This window comes from Galeopterus variegatus, unplaced genomic scaffold (assembly GCF_000696425.1).
Source record: "Galeopterus variegatus unplaced genomic scaffold, G_variegatus-3.0.2 Scaffold2977, whole genome shotgun sequence".
NCBI classification, from domain to species: domain Eukaryota; kingdom Metazoa; phylum Chordata; class Mammalia; order Dermoptera; family Cynocephalidae; genus Galeopterus; species Galeopterus variegatus.
Genome location: NW_007729088.1, coordinates 38409 through 62532, shown reverse-complemented (window position 1 = coordinate 62532; position 24124 = coordinate 38409). Strand labels below are relative to the sequence as shown.

Here is a 24124-nt window from a genome sequence, read left to right as displayed (position 1 = left end):
GGCCCCCCCCCCCCCCCCGTCCCCCAGCCCTCTTCCATTCTGGTGACAAGAAGGCAGGCTGGATTTAACCCCTGTGAGCAAGTGGCTTCAGGACTTCTCTTGCTGATATCCCTTCTCAGCCTCAGCTTCAGAGCCTTTGGTTTATTCTCAAAATAAACTTATGTTAAAAAAGTAAACCAACCCAAGGAAAAATGTTACATAAATAAAAATAGCATTGGCAGCTGGCAAAAATCATGAAATTTGGGAAGCTTTACAATACAAAATGAGTTGTTCTGACACTGAGGGTTATGGGAGGACCTGGTTAAGAGCAAGGCCCATGGAGCCCAGGCCTGGGGTAGAGTCCTGCCCAGATTCATTCAGCTGAGTAGCCTTGAGAAAGCCACTTAACTTCTCTGTGCCTCAGTTTCCTCATCTGGCAAATGAAGAGTGGAGTCATAGCTCAGAGCCTATGGGCTGTTGTGAGAGTTAAATGGGTCCTCCTGGGTGAAGGATTCACTGTTGCCAGCTCACAGGAAGGGAAGGTAAATTGGGGGTGGAGGTGATGGTGGGCAGGAGGAGGGGGCTGTGGAGGGAGCCAGTCCCCTCGATGTGGAGGAGGTGGGAGATGGGGCCTGCAGGTGGCCGTGGGAGGTGGGCAGGCTGGGGACGGTGGGGTGGCGGGCGGTGGGTGGGCAGTGCAGGCAGGGCTCCCTACGAGGTGTTTGCACACGCTGTGTGTCACACGCCCTGTGCTCGTGACAAGGGTGCTGCAATGCCCACAAAGCGAACTGGCACTTGCTGCTGTCCCTCATGAGAAGAGGTGCTGGAGGTGCCCACCCACCTCAAGGGACCACCAGTGTTCACTGATTCTCTCTGTCCCATTTCTCATCCTGTCATTGTCTGCAGGGATTACAGCTGCTGACGGGATGCCTTTAAAGGGGTCTGGGACTTCATGTTTCGTTTATAACATCAGGCCATGTTATAAATGAGACAGTCAATGCCCCCGGGGTGACAAACAGCTTTCGTGAACCCAGGTTTGCTCTTGTCTTGTGGGAACCCTGTCTGGGGCCCTCCCTGGCAAATGGCAGCTTGGGGAGCTCCTCGTGTTTAAGTGTAGCTGACGCTTTGTATTCTCACTGCAGCTTCTCTTTGCTACAGGTTGTGGCCATGAAATCAGACAGTGACATGTGAGGATTTCATACCTGGTTTATGAGCCCTCTCGGCTGATTTCCTTGGCTTCTGTTCTCTCTGTGGTAGTGGGTAGCCGAGTGAGCAAATCTCATCACCATCACATCCGATTTGTGGCGACAGTACCTTCAGGGTCCAAGGTGTCTGTCCATCTTCCAGAGCAGCACGCTGAAGAAGACATCAACACCCAGAGGCAGTGCTGGGTCGTCCTCGCAGGCTCTCCTGCAGCCACGGATGGGCCCTCCCTGTCAGCACGTGGGCTTGGGGAGAGAGTGAGTGTGTGTGAGAAACGCTCCGTGTTTGACACAGGCCTTCACATGTCCCCACCATTAGCCAGCTTTACTTCCCTTGTCGGCAGGAGAAAATGAAGACAAGTAGCCAGGGCTGGTTTATCAGAGGGTGGTCCTTTCCGTCCCAGTGTGACACTGGGGTGGTGGCCAGCCTCAACCCCCACAGGTGCAGCAAGGTGTGGGGTGTCTGTAGCGGGAGCCACATGGCACTGCAGTCAATTGCCCTGTACCTGCTGGGCTCTCTCTATTTCACGCTCACCTGCTGGGCCCATTCAGTTAACAAATATTTATTGAACTTTTACGAACTAGGCTTAGCTCTAGATTCTGGGAAGAAGGCAATAAACAAAACCCAAATCTCTGCCCAAGTAGACCTTGTACTCCAGTGGGACAGATGGACAATAAAGAAGATAAGTCTGCTAGCTGGTGTTTGTTTCATGGGTACTGAGGGCCAGAGTGATCATAGGAAATGAGCAAATCATGCATTCTCAATTTCTTTCTTTTTTTTCCCCACGAAATGCTATTTTTACTTGAAAGCATGACTGACAAACTACAGTTATTCATGTTCAGGCTTTTGGCAGACATTTCCTCAAAAATGAACAGTGAGATAGGAAATGAGCAAATCATGCATTCTCAATTTCTTTCTTTTTTTTCCCCACGAAATGCTATTTTTACTTGAAAGCATGACTGACAAACAAACTACAGTTATTCATGTTCAGGCTTTTGGCAGACATTTCCTCAAAAATGAACAGTGAGTCTGTTGCTTAACTAACAGTACTTTCTAATTTGTTTATTTCTTAAACACAACTACACACACAGATGACATCCACTTCCCTGGGCTGTCAATGGGAAATGGTTAGGGAGGAAAGACACTTACAAATATTAAAGGTGAAAAAACAGCTTTGATTGGAAGATACATGAGTAAATAAATACCAGTGTATTTCTTTCTTTTCTCTGAACTGTGTTTCCAGCTGTTTCCTGTTTTGGACTAATCTTAGATTCTGAGGCTGGGGGGCAGGGTTGGAGTTCATGTAAATGTCATGTTGGTTACAAATACTTGCAGTTGGTTTATATCTTTAGCATTGGATAAAACTTATTCCCAGCTGATGTTAACAGTCTGCTATGGAAGGTCTTCTTCCTTCTCCTAAGGCCAGTCAACATCTTACTGGTGTTAATAAGCATCAGGAGCTCACAGCCAAATATGTGCATCCGTGCACATCATTTGCATATGCCATACTGAGAGCCTGGCTCTGGCAAGTCTACTCTGCACACAAACTTAATATCCTGCTCAGTACCTGAACAACAAGTGTTATATTTCTCTTTGCACTTAAAAATAAAACTCTAAATCATTTTAGTGAGATCATCTCTCAGAGAGCTGCACGTGGCTGTGCCTGGGGAAGCCCGCTGGGTGCTGAGTAAGAAGATCCTGCAGGCAGGAGGAAGCCAGCGCTTCCTGCAGTTACAGCACAAAGCACTCCTCGCTGGGTGGCTGCATTATCTTTTTGACACAGAAACAGTAGACTTCAGTTTGTGGACGGCTTTGAGAAGTCATGAATGCCCGTGTTCTTACATGCTTTGGAACAGCTTCTGACTACTTGGAATGACAGGATCACTTGAGCATTTACTTTCCAGTGATTTAAAGACCTAGCTTTGCTGACCATATTTTCTATTGGTACAGGTCTGTAGGAAATTACTAATAAAAAATGAAAGCTTAAAATGAAAAATTTAAGTTTGAAACATAATAGGTTAGCTGGAAAGATGGGTAGAATTGAGATAGATTTAGATAGGGATAAATGGAAAGTCTGCTTTAAAAAAAAAAAAAAAAAAAACAAAGAAGTTCCATGACCATGATATGAGAAGGCCTTGGTTAAGCAGCATCTGTTATGTATACTGGTGGTGGGAGGGTGTGGGTTGTGACCTCATGTTGGCTTTGAGCCACTTGCGTCAGGCATTAAAAAGTCAATATGCTCTTAATGTACATGATTAAATACAGAGTTGAGGTCAAAGGTCTGGGTGCTCGCATTCTGCTCTGGGCAGACACCGTGGGAATGTGGGGATCCATTTGGAAATCTGGGGGTGTCCAGAGAGAGTGAGTGGGCTCATGGAGAGCTGGATGAGAGACCTGGGAGAGGAGAGGCTTCGAAGAGGACGAGGGATGGAGAGTATTTGGGAATTTGAAAGGCTGTCATTATGTGACAAATTAGATTTATTGTGGGCAGCTTTAAAAGGCTGAGCTATGACTAAGGAGTGGAACGTGAAGAGCTGTGAGTCTTGGTCCAATTTTAGGAACGGGCATATCTCGTTTCATTGCACTTTGCTTTATTGCCCTTGGCAGATATTGCATTCTTTACAAATTGAAGGCTTGTGGCAACCCTGCGCCAAGCAAGTCTGTCTGCACCATTTTTCCAGCAGCGTGTGCTCACTTGATGTCTCTGTCACATTTTGGTAATTCTCCTGATATTTCAAACTTTTTCCTTATTATACCTGTTGTGGTGACCTGTGATCACTGGTCTCTGATGTTACTATTGGAATTGCTTCAGGGAGCCATGAACCATGTCCAGATGAGACAGTGAACTTAATCCATAAATGTCGTGTGTGTTCTGACCGCTCCACTGATTGGCCATTCCCCCATCTCTCTTCCTCTCTTCAGGCCTCCCTATTCCCTGAGACAATAATATTGAAATTTAGCCAAATAACCCAACAGTGGCCTCTAAGTGTTCAAGTGAAAGTATGAGTCACATGCCTTTCACTTGAAATCAAAAGCTAGAAATGATTAAACCTGGTGAGGAAGACATGTCAAAAGCTGAGAAAGCTAGGCATCTTGTGCCAAACTGTTAGCCAAGTTGTGACTGCAAAGGAAACGTTCTGGAAGAAAATTAAAAGTGCTGCTCCAGTGAACACATGAATGATAAGAAAGCAAAGCCCTCCGCAGTAAGAGCCTTACTGCAGATATGGAGAAAGTTAGTGGTCTGGAGAGAAGATCAAACCAGTCACAGCATTCCCTTAAGCCAAAGCCTGATCCAGAGCAAAGCCCTAACTCTCCACAATTCTATGAAGGCTGAGAGAGGTGAGGAAGCTTCAGAAGAAAAGCTGGAAGCCAGCAGAGGTTGGTTCATGAGGTTTAAGGACAGAAGCCGTCTGATAGCACCAGAGTGCAAGGCCCGACCTGCCCTGGCAGCTCTCACCAGCTGCCTTTCCTGCTGCCTTCAGCAGCTGGACCTCAAGTTGAGGTACTGAATGCCCTGCACACCCTCGCATACGTGCCTTCATTTCCCCCAGCGGGAGCTGTGCTCCTGGAGGACACTTTCCCTCTCATTTCCTTTGTCCACTCCCAACACACCCACCCCCATAGTGCCAAGAACCAGATTTTTAACATCTTGGGAATTCACAAAATGAATTAGCTGATTTTAGTCATTTTAGAAAATTATTTCAAACAAAGATTTCTGGGAGTTTCCATCTGATGGGAAAGAGAATACCTGCTGAATGTACAGCAGGGTCCTGGGTCCTGGGTGGTCCTTGCTCCTTGCTAACCCTGTGACAGCTATACAAGGTGCATGGCCCTTGCTGTTTCCCAGATGGTCACGTGGCATCTGAGAAGGGTAAGCCCTCACGCCTGTGCAGCTGCATAGAAAGCTAACCAGGCCTGGGTGGACATTCTGCCGTCCTTCCGTCACATCACTGCCTCGTGTCTGAAGAGGAGGAGCTGAATTTCATCGCCACTGATTGGTGGGCACACGCACAAGTTTTCTAGCACGGCCTGGAGACTTAAGCCCTCAAAGTTAGGAAGGTAGAGCCTGCCCTGAGGATGTGAGTTCCTCTTCTGGCTACTGACCACAGCTGCCTCTTCAGCAGCGTCCCATGCGTCCCAGCCTCTTCCCTGGGAGTAGTAGGAGTGTTTCTGGGCGCTGGATTCTATAGAGTTTGGTGCTGGGGGTTGTGGGGGTGGGGATGGTTTCTTTGTTTCATCATGAACTGGCAGGGGGGCGTGGGGTGCCACTGAAAGGCGCCTTTGTACTTTTTCTGAAAGCTTTAAGGAGAAAAGATGAAATCCCACAGAACGGGCACACTGGAGCCAGCCCGGGCAGCAGTCACCGGCTGCAGACTGTAGGCTGGACTTGTGACCTGGTTCTCATTGGTCTTCCTTGCTGGATGGCTGTGGGAAGAAACAAAGGCCTCCTTGACGTCCCTGCCTGAGATGCGGACCGTTTATTTTCCTGCCTGAGAAGGGGACCATTCCACTCTGGTTTCCTGGGAGGCCTCTTGTTGAGCTTCCCCTTTCTTGGGAGCCCTTTTGACGTCCCTTTGAACAGAGGGGAACTATGCAAACATGCTTGCAAGGGGCCTCGCTGAGCGGGGAGGACGGTCTGAAGCAGGGTCTGATGTGGGAGCAGCGCACAGGGCAGGGTGTGGCTGGTTGGTGGTCTGCCCTGCCCCACCCTGCCCCCGAGAGAAGGGGCCTCGGTTTCCCCTCTTGTTCTGTCCTGCTCTGTTAGTCCTTTTTATTGCAAATAATTCTTGAACATCAAGCCACACACAGCAAAAGTGGGAAAATGGTTGGTCATTGCAGTTGTTCAGTGGACAAGGCGGTGGCAGACACTGAAGGGAACCATCAGGATCTCACCCGCTGTCTCCGCTTCTAGCTCTACACCAGGCAAGGGGGCAGCTCCTGGGTTTCTCCGCATTGAGTGACGTGGACTCTGATTCGTCTGGGTTGGATCATGTGTTAACCCCGAGCCAGTCAACTTGCCCAGGAGTGGCGTGAGCAGTGGGCGTGCCCATACCACGTGGACAGAGGTGGTGGTGGTTAGCTGCAGGCTTGGAGAGAGCCCGGTGCTTTGTTGCCCACCGGTGCTGCCTCGGGCCACAGGGAGGGTGTCTGATCTGCGGGCCACTTTCCTGCTGGACTCTGCAGCATTGCAGAATTGGGGTCTGTCTTGCCTGGGACTGGGGAGCTGCCCGGCAATAGCGTTGCTTGATGCCCCAAGTCTGTGTTGATTCAAAAAACTGGGGCCTGCCCTTTCCCCAATATATGTCTTAAGAGATCTGTCTTTTTCTAGAAGAAAGCTTTCAGAAGTCTCAGTAATATGATGATCTATGCTTGGGACACTTGTGGGCTCTGAGAAACCCTGCACTAAATGGACACAAGGATAGCCATATTGTCTCAGCAGTGTGGCAGTGAATCTCTGCCAATTCCAATCCATAAGTGTTAAAAACATCTCTTTCTAGAAGAGAAGTTTCCATGCAACAAGTATTTGAGTGTTTGCTGTCCTCCTGCACTGGGCTGGGTGCACAGTAGTACCTGTGGTTTTGCAGACTGTTCTGCACTTTCACCGTCCTGGACTCTGATGCCCTTCTCTTCCCTGTGCTGCAGGGAACTGCTGGAGACCACATGCCGCCTGGCCAATACGCTGAAGAGGTATGGAGTCCACCGAGGGGACCGTGTGGCCATCTATATGCCTGTGTCCCCACTGGCTGTGGCGGCAATGCTGGCCTGTGCCAGGATTGGAGCTGTCCACACAGTCATCTTTGCTGGCTTCAGCGCGTATTCCTTGGCTGGGAGGATCAATGATGGTAAGCGTGTGGGCAGGGGGAGGGAAGAACCTGGGAGTCACCTGGTCCTCATTCTGGGGGCCTGGCCATCAGGGTGGAGACCATATGAATGGAGATGGACATTAATAAAAAGTCACACAGACAAATGACAGATGCTGCCAGGGACAGGAACATGGCTGAATGATCATTTGTTCTGTGAGCTGAGATCTCAGTGTGTTGGATTTAGTCAGGGGGAGAGGGAGGGGAGAGCTGCAGGGGGAGGGAGCAGCAGAGGCGTGGCCATGTGGTGGGAGGAGCACCGTGTGTGTGAGGGCCTGGAGGGGCTGGTGTGGCTGCAGTGCAGGAGGGAAGACACGTCTGGGGGAGGTCAGGCTGGAGATGCATGGAGATGATTCAGCTGATACAGCTGGATACCTTCTGTCATGAGGAACGAAGGGCTGGACTGTCTTTGGAGGCCTGGAGGCAGGTGAGGAGGGCATGTGGTGTGTGTATAAGGCTTTCTGTCTGCAGGTGGGTCAGACTCTCCTGGACAGTGCAGAATGATAGCAACTTCTTGCTTTTGCTGTTGTCAGAGGGCTGAGTGTCCAGACAGTGGCCCCGTGTCTGTGCAGTCTGATCCTGCTCTCTTCCAGAGAGTCCCTCAAGCTTGCTTCCCAGGGAAGGTGCCAGGTTCTAGTGCCATTGAGAGTACTTATTTCTCGCGGAAAATTTGCCTGTGGCTGGTGAACAGAGCTAACAGGCTGAATTGGCCTAGATCCTACTTCTCCATGAGAACAGGTCAAAGAATGTGTGGCCGTTCTCACTCTGCCACTGAGCATGGGGTATGTTTTGTGAGCATGACCACCAGGGTCTCCTTGAGAGCTGGGCAGTAAGTATGTCCTAGAGTTCCAGTCCCCTGGCTGGCTTCCAGGCTCTGGAGTGGAGAGAGAGGTGTGGTAGGGAGGGTGGAGGTCAGGAGATGAGCTTTGAGAGGTGCTGCGGGGGCGGAATAATGACACCCACCCTCCAGGTGTCCACATCCTGGACATGGTGGATGGGCCGGGGCCACTGTTTTCCTTGTGGGAAGTCCTAACCCCTGTGAGCTTTCTTTGTCTTTCATCTCCTTGAGAAAGTTCATTTCTATCTGCTGGATCATCTCCCTTCCTCAGCCACAGGAACCTCCCCTGGACCAAACCCAGCTCTGTGGGATGTAGGTCTGGAGAGTCTGCGACGGGCTCCACCTGACTGACTTGGTTTCCCGAGGTGACTGATTGCTAAGGCCTGAAGGGCAAAGAGGGTGTGTGGCTGAGGTCCCTAGGGAGTTCATGGCTCCCAGGCAGGGGTGGCTGTTCTTGGGCAGGTTTAGGGAATCTCCTTGACCCCTAGATGGTCCTGCTGGCTTATCCAGTTGCAGAGGCCTGTGCTGAATTCTCAGGTGGCCCTCAAAGCATGACATCTCTGGGGCGACTAGGAGTAAGAAAGAGTGTGCACATGTTGCTAGAAAGCACTTTGAGGCTGGCTGAGAGACTGATGCCTTAGTAAGGTTTCCCCCAGAAGAGACCTTAGACAAACGTTCACGTGTAGGCAGTGTGTTCAGGGTCCTGGGAAGCACTGTGGGGCAGTGGGGAGTGAGGCCACGGTAGATGACCAGAGCTTAACCCACAGGGAAACCCTGGATGATCATAGCACATAAGCATCAAGATGACCCCGGGAGATGGGCAGGGGGCTGTAGTACTTATATCTCAACTCTTGAGGGTCGTCGGTTGAGGGCTATGGGGTGGGGGTAATTCCCCAGCACTTCTGCCTATGGCTCGGGAAGAGGACCTCGGTGCCGAGTGATTAAAAGGCCCAGAGGATGTGGGTGAGGCTCTGCCAGTACAACTGGGTACGTGTTCCAGATTCTTCTTAGGGGCTCACTGTTTGGCAGCCCACTGCAGCCCTGATCTGTCTGCATCTCCCCACGCTGGGGCTCAGTGTGTGCAGTAGGTCCTTCGCCTGTGGTCCCCAGGCCAGCGTGTGTACGTCCCTCATTCCCTGCCCTGGGCCTCACCCTAGGTTAGCCATGGAGGCTCGGGGTAGGTGTGGAGCCAGGAGGGCCTTCCTGTGAAGGTGGGGTTGGGGCAGGCAGTTCCTGAGCGTCCACCTGCGTATGGTCTCTGTTCTCTGGACAGTGACGGTTCTTGGCTCCCACGAGTCTCCCTGGACAGGGCCTAGCCACATGGGATACCTTGGGGCTTGGCCTCTGATTTCCAGCATTCTTGGTCTCTGCCTCTCTGTGTGGCTCTGCCACCACGGTCGCTGTGGGTGGTGTGATGACCCCTCACCTGGGGAAAGCTCCCAGGCAAATGGAGGGACAGGTGGAAGTCTGCTTGGGAAATTGTCTTCATGCTACCAACCCGATGAGGAAGAGTTGAGCTTCAAAGTAATTTATGTCCGGTCCCTTCCCCCTCAGAGCTGGGAAAAGTCATGGCACCCAAAGGTTGCAATGTGGGCAGGCCTCCCTCTTTGTGGACTCTTTTAGTCAAGACGGGACTTTCTCTACCGCACTCCTCTCTCTACCACACTCCTTTCTCTACCACACTCCCAGGCCTGAAAGGTGTGGTTGTGAGTTGGGCTGTGAGGGTCAAAGCTGGGAGGAGACTGATCAGAAATGTCCGTTGTCTCCGTCAGCCAAGTGCAAGGTGGTTATTACCTTCAACCAAGGACTGCGGGGAGGGCGCGTGGTAGAGCTGAAGAAAATAGTGGATGAAGCCATGAAGCAGTGCCCGACCGTCCAGCATGTCCTGGTGGCTCACAGGACGGACAATGAGGTCTACATGGGGGACCGGGACATCCCCCTCGAGCAGGTGGGTTTACCTTGCTTTGTACAGTTAGAGGAGGAGAGGCTGTTATTAGTCTTGTTAGGTTTTGATTCTCAATCTGGGTTCCGTAGAGGTGCCCAGGGTTCCCCCGTGATGTTTGATGGGCTTACATGTCCTGGTTGGGAAGATGGAACTCAAACGCCACAAGTATACTGGAACACTTACGATAGCAGAAATGACTGATGCATCCTTTTGGTCCGCGTCTTCTCTGCATTCGGAATTGAACTTGGGCAGGCCAGAGAAGGTGAACTCTGAGTCCTGTCTGCTGAGTCCTGCAGCAGTTGGGGCAGTGGGCTTCTCAAGGAAGATGAATGGAAGGGAGAGGCTGAATGCCCGGATGGGCTGTGTTTCTTCTCCCTTCTAGGAGATGGCCAAGGAGGACCCTGTGTGTGCCCCAGAGAGCATGGGCAGTGAGGACATGCTCTTCACACTGTACACCTCGGGGAGCACCGGCTCGCCCAAGGGGCTCGTCCACACTCAGGCTGGCTACCTGCTGTATGCCGCTCTGACTCACAAGGTACGGGCCTCTGCGTGGGGCGGTGGGTCGAGGCCATGGGTACCGTGCCCCCTGGCAGGGCTGTGGGCAGGTCAGGAGGGGCTGCAGTGAGGGCAAGAACTCCTCCTGCCATAGAACAGTGCCCATAGGTGTGAGGTGCCGGTGTGTGCTTGAAGCGTGCTCAGGAACAGGCCACCCCTGCGGCCTGTGTGCTGCCCCGCCCTCTGTCTGCTCTGGGCCTGCAGAGGTGGGGTCCTCACCTGGTCTCACTGCCCAGGTTGATGCTAATCACTGGCGGGGCTGCATTCTGATATCTTCATGGGTCTCTTACTCCATAAAAAACAAAAATGCCTAAAGTTATATTTTATAACTGCACTGGAATGAAGATGAGTATATTGCTATTATATATTAAAATGTTTTCCTCCACTTTAAAATCTCATCTTTTTCTTCTGGTTTTAAAAGAAAGTAAAACATTTTTGTGGGCCTCTAAAAAAAGTGTTGCAGCCTCTAGATCCCTACTCACTGGGGCTGTGTTTTAAAAGTCAGATAAAAAAATTACTTGTGTTAAGAAAGTTAAATTTAGTACATGGAAATCATATTTCAGTGGGCCGCCCTTTAGGAATATAAAGCAAAAGATAGGGCATGTTTTTCATTCCAATAAATGCTGATTTGAACAATCCACACTTGTTTAAATGTGGGTGTGGGGATTGTGGTTTAATGTGGCATCCTTGGTTGCCTTGGGGAGTGGCTGACACTTTCCAGTTGGGACTGAGCCCCGAGATCCCACTGCAGCTGGGATTCTTTCTGCTGCAGAAGGCAGACTCTGCCCCAGCTGGTGCCCACAGCAAATGGGACTGACAGGCACAGGTGAGCAGGGCCGGGGCACTGTGCTGGCTGAGGGTACCTCTCCCTGCCTTGGCCCCCATCCTCCGTGCAGACTAGGTTCCCAACCAGGCTTCCGTTCGTCGGCTTGGCTGCTGCAGAGGCTGGAGATGGCCCCAGCAGGGGCCCCATTCTGACCCAGTCACAAGGTTCAGGTGGGGTGGGATGGAAATCTTGATTGGCCAGGCTGGGTCACATGGAGGAAGGCCCCTGGAAAAGAGTGGGGTGAGGTGGTTCTTCAAAGAGAGTTGCAGGGGGAAGGAGAAGCAGGTGCCAGGAGGCAGAAACATCTGGCATCTGTGCACATACACGGCCTCTGAGTAGTGATGAGCTGGTCTCATGGTTCACTCATGCCCAGCACTAAAGACGATGGTTGAATGTGTGTTAGAGAGACAGACGTGGTGCAGGGCCAAGCTGAGCAGACAGTGTGATCTTGAACACAAATCCACGTTAGCATGGTAGCCTCTTGAGCAAGTCATGGAACCTTTCCTGACCTCAGTTTTCTCATCCGAAAAACCCTACCCCTCCTCAGTTCCTGGCGGGGGTGTTGAAAAGACCGACAGATTGTGTTGGAAAAAATGACTTGGAAAATAGAATCACTGAAAACCGAATACCAAGAAAGTCACAGAATGGATTTATTCCTATCAATTTATAGCAGAATTAACATTAGGGAAGCTGTAGATGTGGTGGAGCCCAGGTGACCGTGTGTGTCAAGCATTTGTTTCAGTGTGTCGTTGGTGCCTTGACCATAGTCACTGGGATCTGTGCATGCACACAGCCTCTGAGTAGTGATGAGCTGGTCTCACGGGTCACTCACGCCCAGCACTAAGGACGATGGTTGAATGTGAGGCAGAGAGACAGACGTGGTGCGGGGCCATATATATGTATGCAGGTGTGGGTGCCTGTTTGCGTGTATGTGGGTATACGTATGTGCATGTTTGCCTTTGTGTGCATGTGTGTTTGTGTGTGCACACGCGTGTGTGCTCATGGAAAGGGTATTAGGGCTTTTGTTTCTTCAGGGAAAAGGAGAGGTGACTCTGAAGGGACACTAGGGATTTGGGGAGTGTGCAGTGGGGTCAGGGCACTGGCTGGCTGCTAGACCCATGGAGGATGGCCAGCCCAGGCCCCCGCTCTTCCTCCAAGAACCACAGGTTGAGAAATCTCCAACCCAGTGGCAGACTTTGCAGTTCTCGTAGAAACTGTATTAACAATCCTGTCAGCTCCTGACTGCTGTAGGGCTTTGGGATGTGGGCATAGACCCATGGAGGATGGCCAGCCCAGGTCCCCGCTCTTCCTCCAAGAACCACAGGTTGAGAAATCTCCAACCCAGTGGCAGACTTTGCAGTTCTGGTAGAAACTGTATTAACAATCCTGTCAGCTCCTGACTGCTGTAGGGCTTTGGGATGTGGGCATCCTGATTCACCGGTGTAGTGAAACTGCATTCTCGCTGGAGAGAATCCTCCCCCACCTCCAGACATGCAGTGCAGGGCCCTGTCTGGTTCGTGCCCCCAATGCACTGACTGGAAACTCCTGGAGAACCTGACCATTTCTCTGCGGCAGCAGGACACTGCGGGCCACTTGCCCAGAGATTTTAAGCGTTCAGATCCCCTTATTGGCCAGCCACCAAAAAATAAATAAATAAAAATAAAATAAAACAAAAATCTTTTAAAAACATACATAGAAAACTACCCAAGTCACTTGTGTGGCTTAATGAATTAATATAAGGCAAATGCCTCTTTGGTCAGGAAATGGAACGCCACCAGCCTCACAGAAGTCCCTTCCACGGCCCGATTAACCACAGCCCCTCCTTCACGTCCTGACTTGTACTGTGATGCTGCCCTATTTTTCTTTTTATAGTTTTGTCACCCAAATGTGCATCCTGGGTTACTATAGCTTACTCTTGCTCATTAAAATATTTTGATATGTCTTTTAAGTCTTTTTTAATCTGTGAGTTCTCCTCTGTCCCTTTCCTTTCCTTAAAACGTGTGTGTAGCATCTGGCCGTCTGTCCCTGGTGTCCTGTGGTCCAGATCATGCCAGTTGTCCCTCTGCCCTCTTGTGTTTCCTGCATATGAGCAGGTGGATCCCGAGATGGGGTCAGGCACTGGTTGGGCCCTTTGGCAAGAATGAAGGAGACTCATATGTCTCTCCTGTCGCGCTCTTAGATGTTGATGATGCTTGATGTGATTCTTTTTGGATTTTTTTTTTTTTTTTTTGCAGTTTTTAAGTGATTTAAAAAATTGTGGCATAAGGTAATGCAGAGAGATACACATATCTTAAACATAAAACAGGATGGAGTTTTACCGCTGGGTGCACACATGTGGCCACCACCTGTATTGGGACATGGGACGTGGGACTTGCCCAGCTCTGAAGGTTCTTGCAGGCAGCCCCCAGCACGGCCACGGCCATGCGGATCAGCGTTGTCTGGCTCTGAGCCTCCCTTGTGGACTCATGTGGTGCACGCTCTTCTCTCGCTCACTCACACCTGTGCATGTCATCTGCTTCTGCGTGTACCAGACATTCTTTGCCCAGTTCCTGGCACTGCAGGAGGTGTCGCAGTGCACCTGCTCCTCCTGCTGCTGCTGGGCCATGTGAGCAGCTGCCTCTCACGTTTACAGACTGCTGCGTGTGCACGGCCATTTCCTGGTGATATGTGGGAGCATAGTGGGTGGGGGACAAGCTCCTGACGGCCCCCTCCTGTGTCTGCAGCTTGTGTTTGACTATCAGCCAGGCGACGTCTTCGGCTGTGTGGCTGACATCGGCTGGATCACAGGACACAGCTACGTGGTGTATGGACCCCTCTGCAATGGAGCCACCAGTGTCCTTTTTGAGAGCACCCCAGTTTACCCTGATGCTGGTGAGGACTGTCGTCCCTTTTTGGGACCCTGTGCTGGGTGGCAGGGGACGGGCTTGAGACTTGAGGAACAGCTCACAGAAGAGCAGAGAACTGGTCTCTGGTGACGGCATGGTTCTTATGGTCTCATTGACTAGATGCCATGTGGACACCAGAGCTGCTGGGCCTTGAGCCTTGCCGGGTGGACTGGGGCCGGACACCATATCTGTAGGAAGTTCAGATGAGCAACAGAAGGGTCCGATTTGGGGCTGGAAGTGGACTCAAGATCACCTGCTCCAGCGTTCCAGACCCTCTAACTTAAGCTGCCGGCCTCAGGCCATCACCTAGTTAGCATCACCCCTCTCACTTCTGCAGCCGCCTGACCAAATCCAGCCCTTTCTCAAAGCCCAGGCCAGGGCTGTTCCGTCAGCCTGCGTTGTGTGCAGCCTGGAGCCACCTCTGTCAAATTGAGATCACTTGGAGGACACGGTCACATCTTGCTCCCTTTAACATCTTCCACATAGCACGTGTACCCAAATATTTGTTTTAATGAAATCAAATCATGGTGGCTCTACCCGAAGGCTCTTGCCTGAGCATTCCACTGGGCTGACAATTGTATGCATCGACTTTCTGGTCACCTCCCCTTCCTCCTCTCCAGCCACCAGATGGGGCTGGGTGTGTGTGGGGAGAAAGGTGTAGGGGCACAGCTAGCATCCTGTGTGCAGGGACTGGTGCAAATTGTGGGTGGGCTGACAATTGTATGCATCGACTTTCTGGTCACCTCCCCTTCCTCCTCTCCAGCCACCAGATGGGGCTGGGTGTGGGGGGGGAGAAAGGTGTAGGGGCACAGCTAGCATCCTGTGTGCAGGGACTGGTGCAAATTGTGGGGTTTATGGGAGTCAGGTGTGTGTGTGCAGGGCACAGGGCCCTGCTCCCTGGGGCGCACACAGTGGCAGCTGCGCTGTTACCAGTGCCAGCATCAGTCACCACTTTACAGGTCATTTAAGTGTGACTGAATGAAAGCTCTGTGTTCATGCTACATGGTTTATATTTTTAAATTCACGGTAGTGTCTCTTTGACATTTTGCTCGGTCATGTGGGGTACACCATGTAGGAGTGCTGGGAGGAGAGCTGCGGTGGGGAGTTCCTTCCTGTGGGCTCCTTTCCATCTTTAGTGGCGGGTGTGGGTACTCTTCTGTGAACACAGGCAGGTGTTTGCACATACCCAGCACTTAGTCACTCTTGGCTTATCTCTAAATCATTGAAAACATCGTGTCTGGTGGGCTCTCCTACTGACAGTGCACTTGGGCCTTTTTGTAGGTCGGTATTGGGAGATGGTTCAGAGGTTAAAGATCAATCAGTTCTACGGGGCTCCTACCGCTGTCCGGCTGTTGCTGAAGTACGGGGATGCCTGGGTGAAGAAGTATGATCGCTCCTCCCTGCGGACCCTGGGGTCAGGTGAGCAGCCTGCTCTGCGGCAGGAGAGGGTGTGCTTCCTGTAGTCTGCCAGAGCCAGTTCGGGCTGTGACATGACTTTGATCTGACATTTGACATGACACAGGCTACGTGCTGTGTGTGTCGTGGACATTTGAAGTAATGCCAGACCAGACCTGGTAGAAAGCAGATGTTCCCTCGTGCAAGCTCCCTGGAGCAGACTGGGGTGCAGCGTTCCAGACATTTTCTGTGCCCGAGTTCTGTTGCTTAAACTTTATCACGTATACCTTCCAACTTGGAAAGTTAAGGCCCAAGTCATTTCTTCTATGGCAGCAAGAGATTTACTTGTGTGACTATTACCGAACATTCCTTCATTGTTGGATGTTTTGATTATTCCCAAGTATGCCCAGCAAATACCATCCTGCACTTCTGTACTGTTCTTATTGTAGATGCTTCCAGCAGAGAGTTCAAAGGTCATGTCCATTTGTAGTTTTGGTAAATATTGCCAAGTCATATGGAAGTGTTTTGGAAAGGTGATGGTGACCGAGAGTGGAATGTCACATGCCTGTCCTTTGTGCCAGTGCAGGGAGGGGCTGGTGCCCTGGGCTGCTGCTCTCTCTCCTTGCCCTGCCGCATTTCATTTCTGCCTTGACATGTGTTGTCACGTGTGGTCAGCAGGAAGCACAGGGTAGGGGCGCCTCCGTACTTCTGGGTGAGCACACCAGCTGCGTGGCAGTTCTTTATAGAGGACGCACGTGGGGCAGTTACCACCGTGGATGTGTCTCTTTCTGCCAAGCACATCCTCAGAAAAGGGAGCTTGGGGAGCATGTGCTGATATCACTGGTGGGTGACTGCAGGCCCCAGCGGGTGTCCACCCAGGCATGCACCTCAGAGGCACCACTGCTGGGAGCTGCACCCCGCACAACTCACCACTTGTCCCCATGTGTGAGGTGGGCATGGGGCTCTGCAGGGTCATGAGGATGAAGCAGAGGACCAGCATGTAAACATTAACGTAAACAGAGAAACATGTAAGTGAGGGTCAGTAGGTAACGTTTCTGACACAGTTTGCATCCAGTGTTTACTTTTCTCCCCTTTCCCCTCATTTTCTACTTAAAAATAAAAACTTCCTCTGTTTCTCAAAGAACTTTCTAGATTGAAAGACAGGAGGGGGCTGGCTGGTTAGCTCACTTGGTTAGAGCACAGTGTTATAACATCAAGGTCAAGGGTCCGGATCCCCGAACTGGCCAGCCGCCAAAAAAAAAACTTGACCAAAAAACCCCAACAAAAGACCAGGAGGGGTTTGAATACTCTTAATAAGAGCAGGTACTTATTAAGTATCTTTGTCTTCACAGTAGCCCTGTGCGCTAAGCACTGATATAGCCCCCTCATTACAGAGAAGGGAACTGAGGCACAGACAGGTCACAGCACTTGCCCAGGGTCCCTCAGTGCGTAAGTAGGGAGCCTGTGTTGAGCCTCGCGCCTGGCTCCAGATTCAGTAACCTCACCTCTGCTCACCACGTTCCAGCCTGACCGATGGGCCCTGTGCACCTGCCCCAGCACCCCGGTAGGTCTTTCGGTTTGGGTTCACTCTGCTTCCCCTGCCGGCCCTGAGGGCCTTCTCTCTGTGCATCTTTTCCCTGTGGATTTCCTTAGCTGCTCTGGACCTTGGGCTCTCTGCTGTCAGGTCACAAATACTTGTCCTGTGCTGACTGCCTTGCCAGCAGAGCTGCTTCATGGTTAAGGTTGTGTTTGTATCTCAATGACCAAGTACTTTGAATATTCCAGATAGGGTCAGCGGAAGCGGGACCAATGTGAAATCATTTGAGGAGGGGTACCGGCTCCTTTATAGTTGGTGGGGTCTTAGTTTCATGCTGCTGAAACAGAATACCTGAGACTGGGTTCTGGAAGCTGGAAGTCCATGGTCAAGGTGCTGGCATCTGGCTGGCGAGGGCCTTCCTAAGAGTGAGGAGAGGGCGAGGGAGAGCAGAGGGGCTGCTCTCGCCCTTTGATGACAGTACCAACCCTCCACCAGCCCACCTTCCAGAGTGGCCTGTCACCTTTTGAAGATCCCGCCTCTTAATACTGTGACAATGGCAATTAAGTTTCAACATGAGTTGTGGAGGGGACATTCAGGCCACAGCAGAAGGTGTGCCTGAGGTGCCTCTCTTGTCATGGTGGAACTATGGATGGTGAGGCCCGGGCATTTCTGACTGGGAACCGGTGTGAACAGGAAGACCCGCCCTCCACAGCACAGGGGACCCCGAACTGCCCCTGCATTCTGGGCCACACAGTACTTGGGACCGAAAGCAAACAGAGTGGTGACCATGGCCACAAAAACTCCCTCAGATCTCCCAGGTGTTCTATGCAAAGGCACCTGAGTGGGGCCTTGAGAACTAGGTGGGGACAAGGGTGACAGGCAAAATTTGATTTTCCAGGTAAATTCAGGGGTGTTCGTTGCTGAGGAGGACTTGCGGGGTCCAGTGACAAGGTGACTGCTCTGAGTGCATTTCAGGAAGAGGATGTGCTCCAGCGACTGCATCAGAGCAGGCATGTGCATACCAGCTGGAAGCTGCCTCACGGGCGTTCCCAGAGGCCCAGTGTGGGCTCCTGTTGTCCCCCCTCTGTGAGAGCCGTGGCTAGACGCACTTTCTATCTTGGATCAGGAACCACCGACATGTGCACAGAGCACCTTTGAACCATGGAGCCAGCCCCAAACAGGCTCGCTGGGTTTTATGTATTGTGCTAGTCTGTCAGCACATGCCTGCTGCATAACAGGTGCCAGCAGCAGAGCGCTGTGGGAGACTCAGTGCAAATCGCCCATGTCTCCTTTATCGGTGAGCAGTGATCAGGGGCCAGCGCTGTGCCAGTATGCCAGCTACTCTAGCACCACAGCTCAGGCTGACCCCCGGCAGCTGGATCAGCCCTCACGACACCCGGGGCTTGGGTGCATGGCCTTTATTTGATCTTGCCACTTGTCAGACTCCAGCCCAACACTTTCACCCCTAGATTTGTGTTTCTCAAGACAATTTTCTTAACTTTCAATTTCCTCAGTAACACACAGATACATTGTTATGGAAAGAAGAAACCAGAACGTTGCAATTCAAGCTGGTGTCCTCCTTGACCCTCCACTCCAGGGAGCCTGTTGCTTGTGTCCCTTCTATCCCTTTCTACACAGTTCTATTCCTACACTAGGTACAGCTCTATTTAGAGCTTTTAACATAAAAGTCCCACCCTGTGGTATATCCTGTAATATTTCGTTTAGGTCAGCAATCTGCAGAGTTTTCCGTATAGATCTGCCTGGTTTTTGAAGGCTTGTTTGTACTCTGCTGTGAGGACTGCCATGGCTTGTGCTGTCGCATCCCTGTGTGGGCTGGCAATGGTTTCCCACCATGTCAGCCCGTGCTGTTTGGGTGTCTTCTTGCCCCCTTGGGGGTATTCACAAGTGCAGGGGTGATAAAAAAACCAAGCCCCTTCCTGACCAGCACTGACCACACAGCATGGGCGTGGGAGGCTCCAGCCAGGACGGGCACTGGACGGTGGCTGGACTGAGCAAGAGGAACCCCGCACAGGAGTTTTCCACTGTGTTCGCCACCCATGTGTAACTGGGCAGTTCTGGCTGAGTGCTAGCCCTGCGTACGTATGACATGAGGTAGACACTGAGAAGCTGGGTTACAGAGTCCTAGGGCACGAGCACTTCCTTCTCTTTTCCACTGAGGTGTAAAATACAGCCATGTGTCACTGAACGACAGGGATACATTCTGAGAAATGTGTCGTCAGGTGATTTCGTCAACTGTGTGAACATCATAGCATGTGCTCACACAAACCTAGATAGTACAGCCTCCTGCACACCTGGACCATGTGGTACAGCCTATTGTTCCCAGGCTACAAACCATATACAGCATGTCACTGTACTGAATACTGTAGGCAGCTGTAACACAATGGTAAGTACTTGATGTATCTATATAAACACAGAAAAGGAATTTTTCAGTACCATTATAATCTTATGGGACCATTGTGATGTATGCAGTCTATTGTGACTAAAATGTCATTCTGTGATGCATGACTGTATAGCAGAATGCACAGACATCAAGTGTTCAGCTTGAGGAACGTTTACATATATATACACACATATGTACACACAAGGGTTCTTTAAAAAAGAATCAAAAAATAATATGAATTCTTTCATGAACTTTCTGAAGTACCTTTGTCTAGAACTACCACCCAGATCAAGCTATAGAAATTTCTGGTCCCCAGAAGGCTCCTTTATGCCCCCTCCAAGTCGATTAACCCACCCTGACCACTATTTGGACTCCTTCACTGTGGATTGATTAGCTTGTTCTTGAGTCAGAAGCTGGGATCATACGGCATGCCCCTCCTCTGTGCCTGCATGCTTTGCTTCGTGCAGTGCCACTGAGATGCCTCCACACTGTGGTGGGTAGCAGTGGTCTGCTGTTTTCATTGCTCTGTGGTATCACGTTGCATGAATATACCATTATGTATCCGCTCTCCTCTGAGAGACAGTCTGTGTTTCTGGCTACTATGAACAGGGCTGCTGTGAACAGTCTTGCACAGGCTGCTTTTGCTGGGGATCTGCACTTGTTTCCGTGGAAGTGTGTCAGGGGTCCTATATTTGGATAGTAGAGTAAACATGCATTTAGCTTTAGTAGATTCCACACCAACCAGTTGTCCAAAGTAGTTGTATTGGGTGTGTGTACTTTCAAATATAAAGAGAAACATCCTAATTCCTCCCCCAAATTGCTGAACCAAATTACACTCCTGCAGTGTATGTGAAATCCTGTTTCCCTACATTCTTGCTTTTTGAGTCTTTTAGATTCTTGACTTTTGAGACTCTGATGATGAAAATACCTCCTTATAGTTTGTGTTTCTTTGATGACCATAATATGACGTATTGCACTTCTTTTTCAGGTCTCCTTGTATGTCCTTCAGAAGAATTACAGAGGTGTTTTCCCCTTAAAAATCTATTCTTTTGGTTTCAGGTTTATTTGAGGTCTGTTAATGTCTTTCTTCTTTCATGTGTGGTTTCAGTGGGAGAACCCATCAACCTCGAGGCCTGGGAGTGGCTCTACAAGGTAGTGGGAGACAGCAGGTGCACGCTGGTGGACACCTGGTGGCAGACAGGTGAGTGTCCCGAGCAGGACAAGGAGGAGTCAAGAAAGCCTGGGGAACCAGGGTGCAGTTTGAGCACCAAGTCTGGGCTCACACGTGAACCTGGGACTGAGGCTGGTGCGCTCAGCAGCACGTGTGATCAAATACACCAGTGCCTTCGTCCCTGCAACACCTGAGGACAAGGCTGCTGAAGATCTGCTGTCTGGAGTGAGAAGCCTCAGAGGCCCAGCCCGGCTGCTGCTTCCAGCCATGGAACACTGTGTAATGACCTCTCTGAGCCTTGGTGTCCTCCTCTGTAAAGCGGGGGTGCTCCTGTAAAGTGGACCTGTGGCATGTTGCCCAGGCTGGCGTGTAGCAGGCACTCAGCGTCCGCTCTCTTTGTAGGCCCTTTCTGGACACAAGTACATCTGATGAGGACAGACCCTATCATTGAAGGGACCATGAGTCCAAATTTAAATTTTAGAGGGAAAAGGAGCTTTTTTCTGTGGCACTGTGTTTTGATTTTCCCCCTCGTCTCTTGGGTTCCCCACTTATTAGGATGTTTGGGGCAAGAGACCACCACTGATGCAATAAGTGTAACTGTCTGAGGTCTCATCCATCAAGATGCAGAAAGTGAGATGATTCAAGTAGCTCAACCCCCACCGCTTGGGAAGGCACAGGACAGAGACCCTCTACCGTTTGGGTCTCACGAGACCTTTCCGTGCTGCAGGCTGGTAGAGGCGAGTGCCAGAGAAATAGTGTGAGAGCAGGATTCGTGCGCATCTCCTTCCGTTGTGGACACTGGCCCAGCAGCCATTCTTCCCTCCGTCTTCCTGTGTCAGTAGGGGGCTCTGCCCTTTCCTACTTCAAGAAAGGGCTGGATGCAGCAAGGGCCGCGGTGCCAGAGCTTCTGGGACAGAACCCCGCAGTGGGGCCCCATCTCATTTCCGCAGTGGAGACCAGAACTCACATCTGCTATGACTCAGACAAGGGTCTTCATGCCACTGGAGCCATTTGCTTGCCCCAGACAGAGACAGCCCGCCACCTCCCCCTCCACCCCAGTGGGGCGTCCCGTGCCTTTGCTTCTAGGCCAACCCCGTGCTTCTTCCTCATCCTCCCTGCAGAGACGGGCGGCATCTGCATCTCGCCGCGGCCCTCTGAGGAAGGGGCGGAAGTCCTCCCTGGCATGGCGATGCGGCCCTTCTTTGGTATCATCCCTGTTCTCCTGGATGAGAAGGTGTGTGAGGGCCTCGCAGAGGCTGTCCCCCTGCACGTGTGCCCTGCCCCGTGCACCCAGCCCTCCTTCCCGTCGCTCCTGCTGCTCTCCATACCACGTGCCCAGGGCCGGTGGCCTCACGCAGCAGGGACATGTTTGGTTACATCATCGTGAGGGCTGAGGCCAGTTCCTCGTAAAGGAGAAAGCTCTGGACAGGTCCGTTTGGGGCACGGCTTGTCGTTTTTCTCCCTCAGCAGAACGATGCTCATTTTTCTCAGAACGATGCTGATGGGCAGTTTTCGGAGTCTCAGCTAGAACCTGCCTGACCTCTGTCACTGTCTCCTGGGTCCTGTTTGGGGCACGGCTTGTCGTTTTTCTCCCTCAGCAGAACGATGCTCATTTTTCTCAGAACGATGCTTATGGGCAGTTTTCGGAGTCTCAGCTAGAACCTGCCTGACCTCTGTCACTGTCTCCTGGGTCCGTAGGGATGTGTCGTGGAGGGCGGTGATGTCTCGGGGGCCCTGTGCATCTCCCAGGCATGGCCGGGCATGGCCCGGTCCATCTATGGCGACCACCAGAGATTCGTGGACACCTACTTCAAGCCATATCCAGGTGAGTGGCTGCCGTCAGTCTTCATTTGCCTTTTTCGCCACCTGCTGGAATCATTCGCAGAAGAAGTTTCAGGTCAGAGGTCGGCGCACATGCAGCGTAGCGCCGTGGTTGAGCGCAGGCCCTGCGGAGGTGCAGGCTTGAATCTGACCCACCTTGACCTTGCCTCCCCCTTATCTCCAACATGGTGGTAAGTCTCACCTCGGGGACCTGTGGGACCTAGCAGATGTGAGTGCCCGAAGTGGGCACCCTGCTAGCTGTTAGAAAAGTGAAAAAACTTCCTTGGGAGCTGTCACGAAGGCTGGGAGCTTTCTCTCAGTTGCTTTTATTTTTTCCTGAGTTGTTTCTGTCACTGGGTTAGAGGTTGACATCAGCACCATCTCCTCTGCCTTGTCGGGACCAGTCGCTTTCAGTCTCCAGCTTGTAAATGAGACTCCTATCGGGGAAGCTTCCTGAGTGTCCTGGAGCCGCCTGGCCAGCCTCCAGGGCAGCCAGAGAGCGCTGTGTAGAGCAGGGATCCCCTGGACTCGCAAGGAGGGCCGGCAGGCAGGAGCATGGCCCACTGCTGGGCCTCTGCACTCTGTTCTGCAGCGTGAGGCCAGGACAGGGGTCCTGGGGGTCCCTCATGGAAGGACGGGAGCCCCAATGGGTCCTGGCTCATGGATCGTGGTGCCGACTTCCTTGCTGTGGTGCAGGCTATTACTTCACTGGAGACGGGGCTTACCGGACCCAGGGTGGCTATTACCAGATCACAGGGCGGATGGACGACGTCATCAACATCAGCGGCCACCGGCTGGGGACCGCAGAGATCGAGGACGCAATGGTGAGCTCTGTCTGGGCCTCCTCGTCTACTCCCACACCCCTATGATGCCTCCACTGGCCTCAGAGCCACCTCCAGCCCCCGGGTCCCACCATGGTTCACCATTTTGTTCTGTTTTGCACAGGCTAACCACCCCGCAGTGCCAGAAACCGCTGTCATTGGCTACCCCCACGACATCAAAGGAGAAGGTGAGTGTCCACAAGAGGAATTCCTGAGTCCCAATCTCGTGCCCATCACGGTACCTCTGTAAAAGGAACAGACTGCAGAGAATGGGGTGATAGGGGTTCTTACAGGTCAAACTGTTGGTTCTCTTCTCTCTAAAGTGGAGATTTTGGGTGAGGAGACTGGAGAGCACACTTGTTAGGTTAGGGTCAGATTTTTTAAATGCTCCAGCTCCACTGTCCTTTAAAGACACTCATCCTTAAGTAGCCGTGACCTATTTGGCTGCTGGCTGGGCTTGGGAGGTTTCTTCTCTGTCCATGGTGTATCTGGCTGGGACACTGTCCAAGCCCTATTACAGAGTTTATAATAAATGTTCAGCCACACTCACGTGCTCTCTGCTCACGTGCTGGGTCACAGCACCTGTGCCACACCTGCCATCGCAGTGTGCCCTGGAGCAGGCTCTTCTGCTGCACAGGGACTGTTGTGTAGGAGTTTGACCTGCGATTCCCATTGCACAACAACATATGGGAAGAACACAGAATGAGTGACCAGAATGGTCTTCTTTACCAAAAACACACGTTCTTCAAAAATTTCTAAGTGGCCGCATCTGGGAAGGGGCAGGAGCATCTGAGGGTAGTGATGCCAGGTCCACAGTGGCTACACTGGCCTGGCCTGGCGTGACCTGGACACATGTTGACTCTACTCCAGGGCACTGCTGGGCACA

At 51.6% G+C, this 24124-nt stretch overlaps 1 protein-coding gene across 1 annotated transcript in view; it reads left to right on the top strand.

The window, feature by feature from the left end:
• Positions 1–24124, top strand: part of LOC103599465 (acetyl-coenzyme A synthetase 2-like, mitochondrial) — a 56769-nt gene that overhangs the window by 26802 nt on the left and 5843 nt on the right. Inside the window, exons 4-13 of the mRNA XM_008583604.1 lie at positions 6826–7025; positions 9654–9829; positions 10209–10361; positions 13931–14078; positions 15374–15511; positions 20534–20626; positions 21718–21830; positions 22295–22421; positions 23114–23241; positions 23363–23426. Of these exons, the coding sequence (XP_008581826.1) occupies positions 6826–7025; positions 9654–9829; positions 10209–10361; positions 13931–14078; positions 15374–15511; positions 20534–20626; positions 21718–21830; positions 22295–22421; positions 23114–23241; positions 23363–23426 (1340 nt within the window). The remainder of the gene's footprint in view (positions 1–6825; positions 7026–9653; positions 9830–10208; positions 10362–13930; positions 14079–15373; positions 15512–20533; positions 20627–21717; positions 21831–22294; positions 22422–23113; positions 23242–23362; positions 23427–24124) is intronic.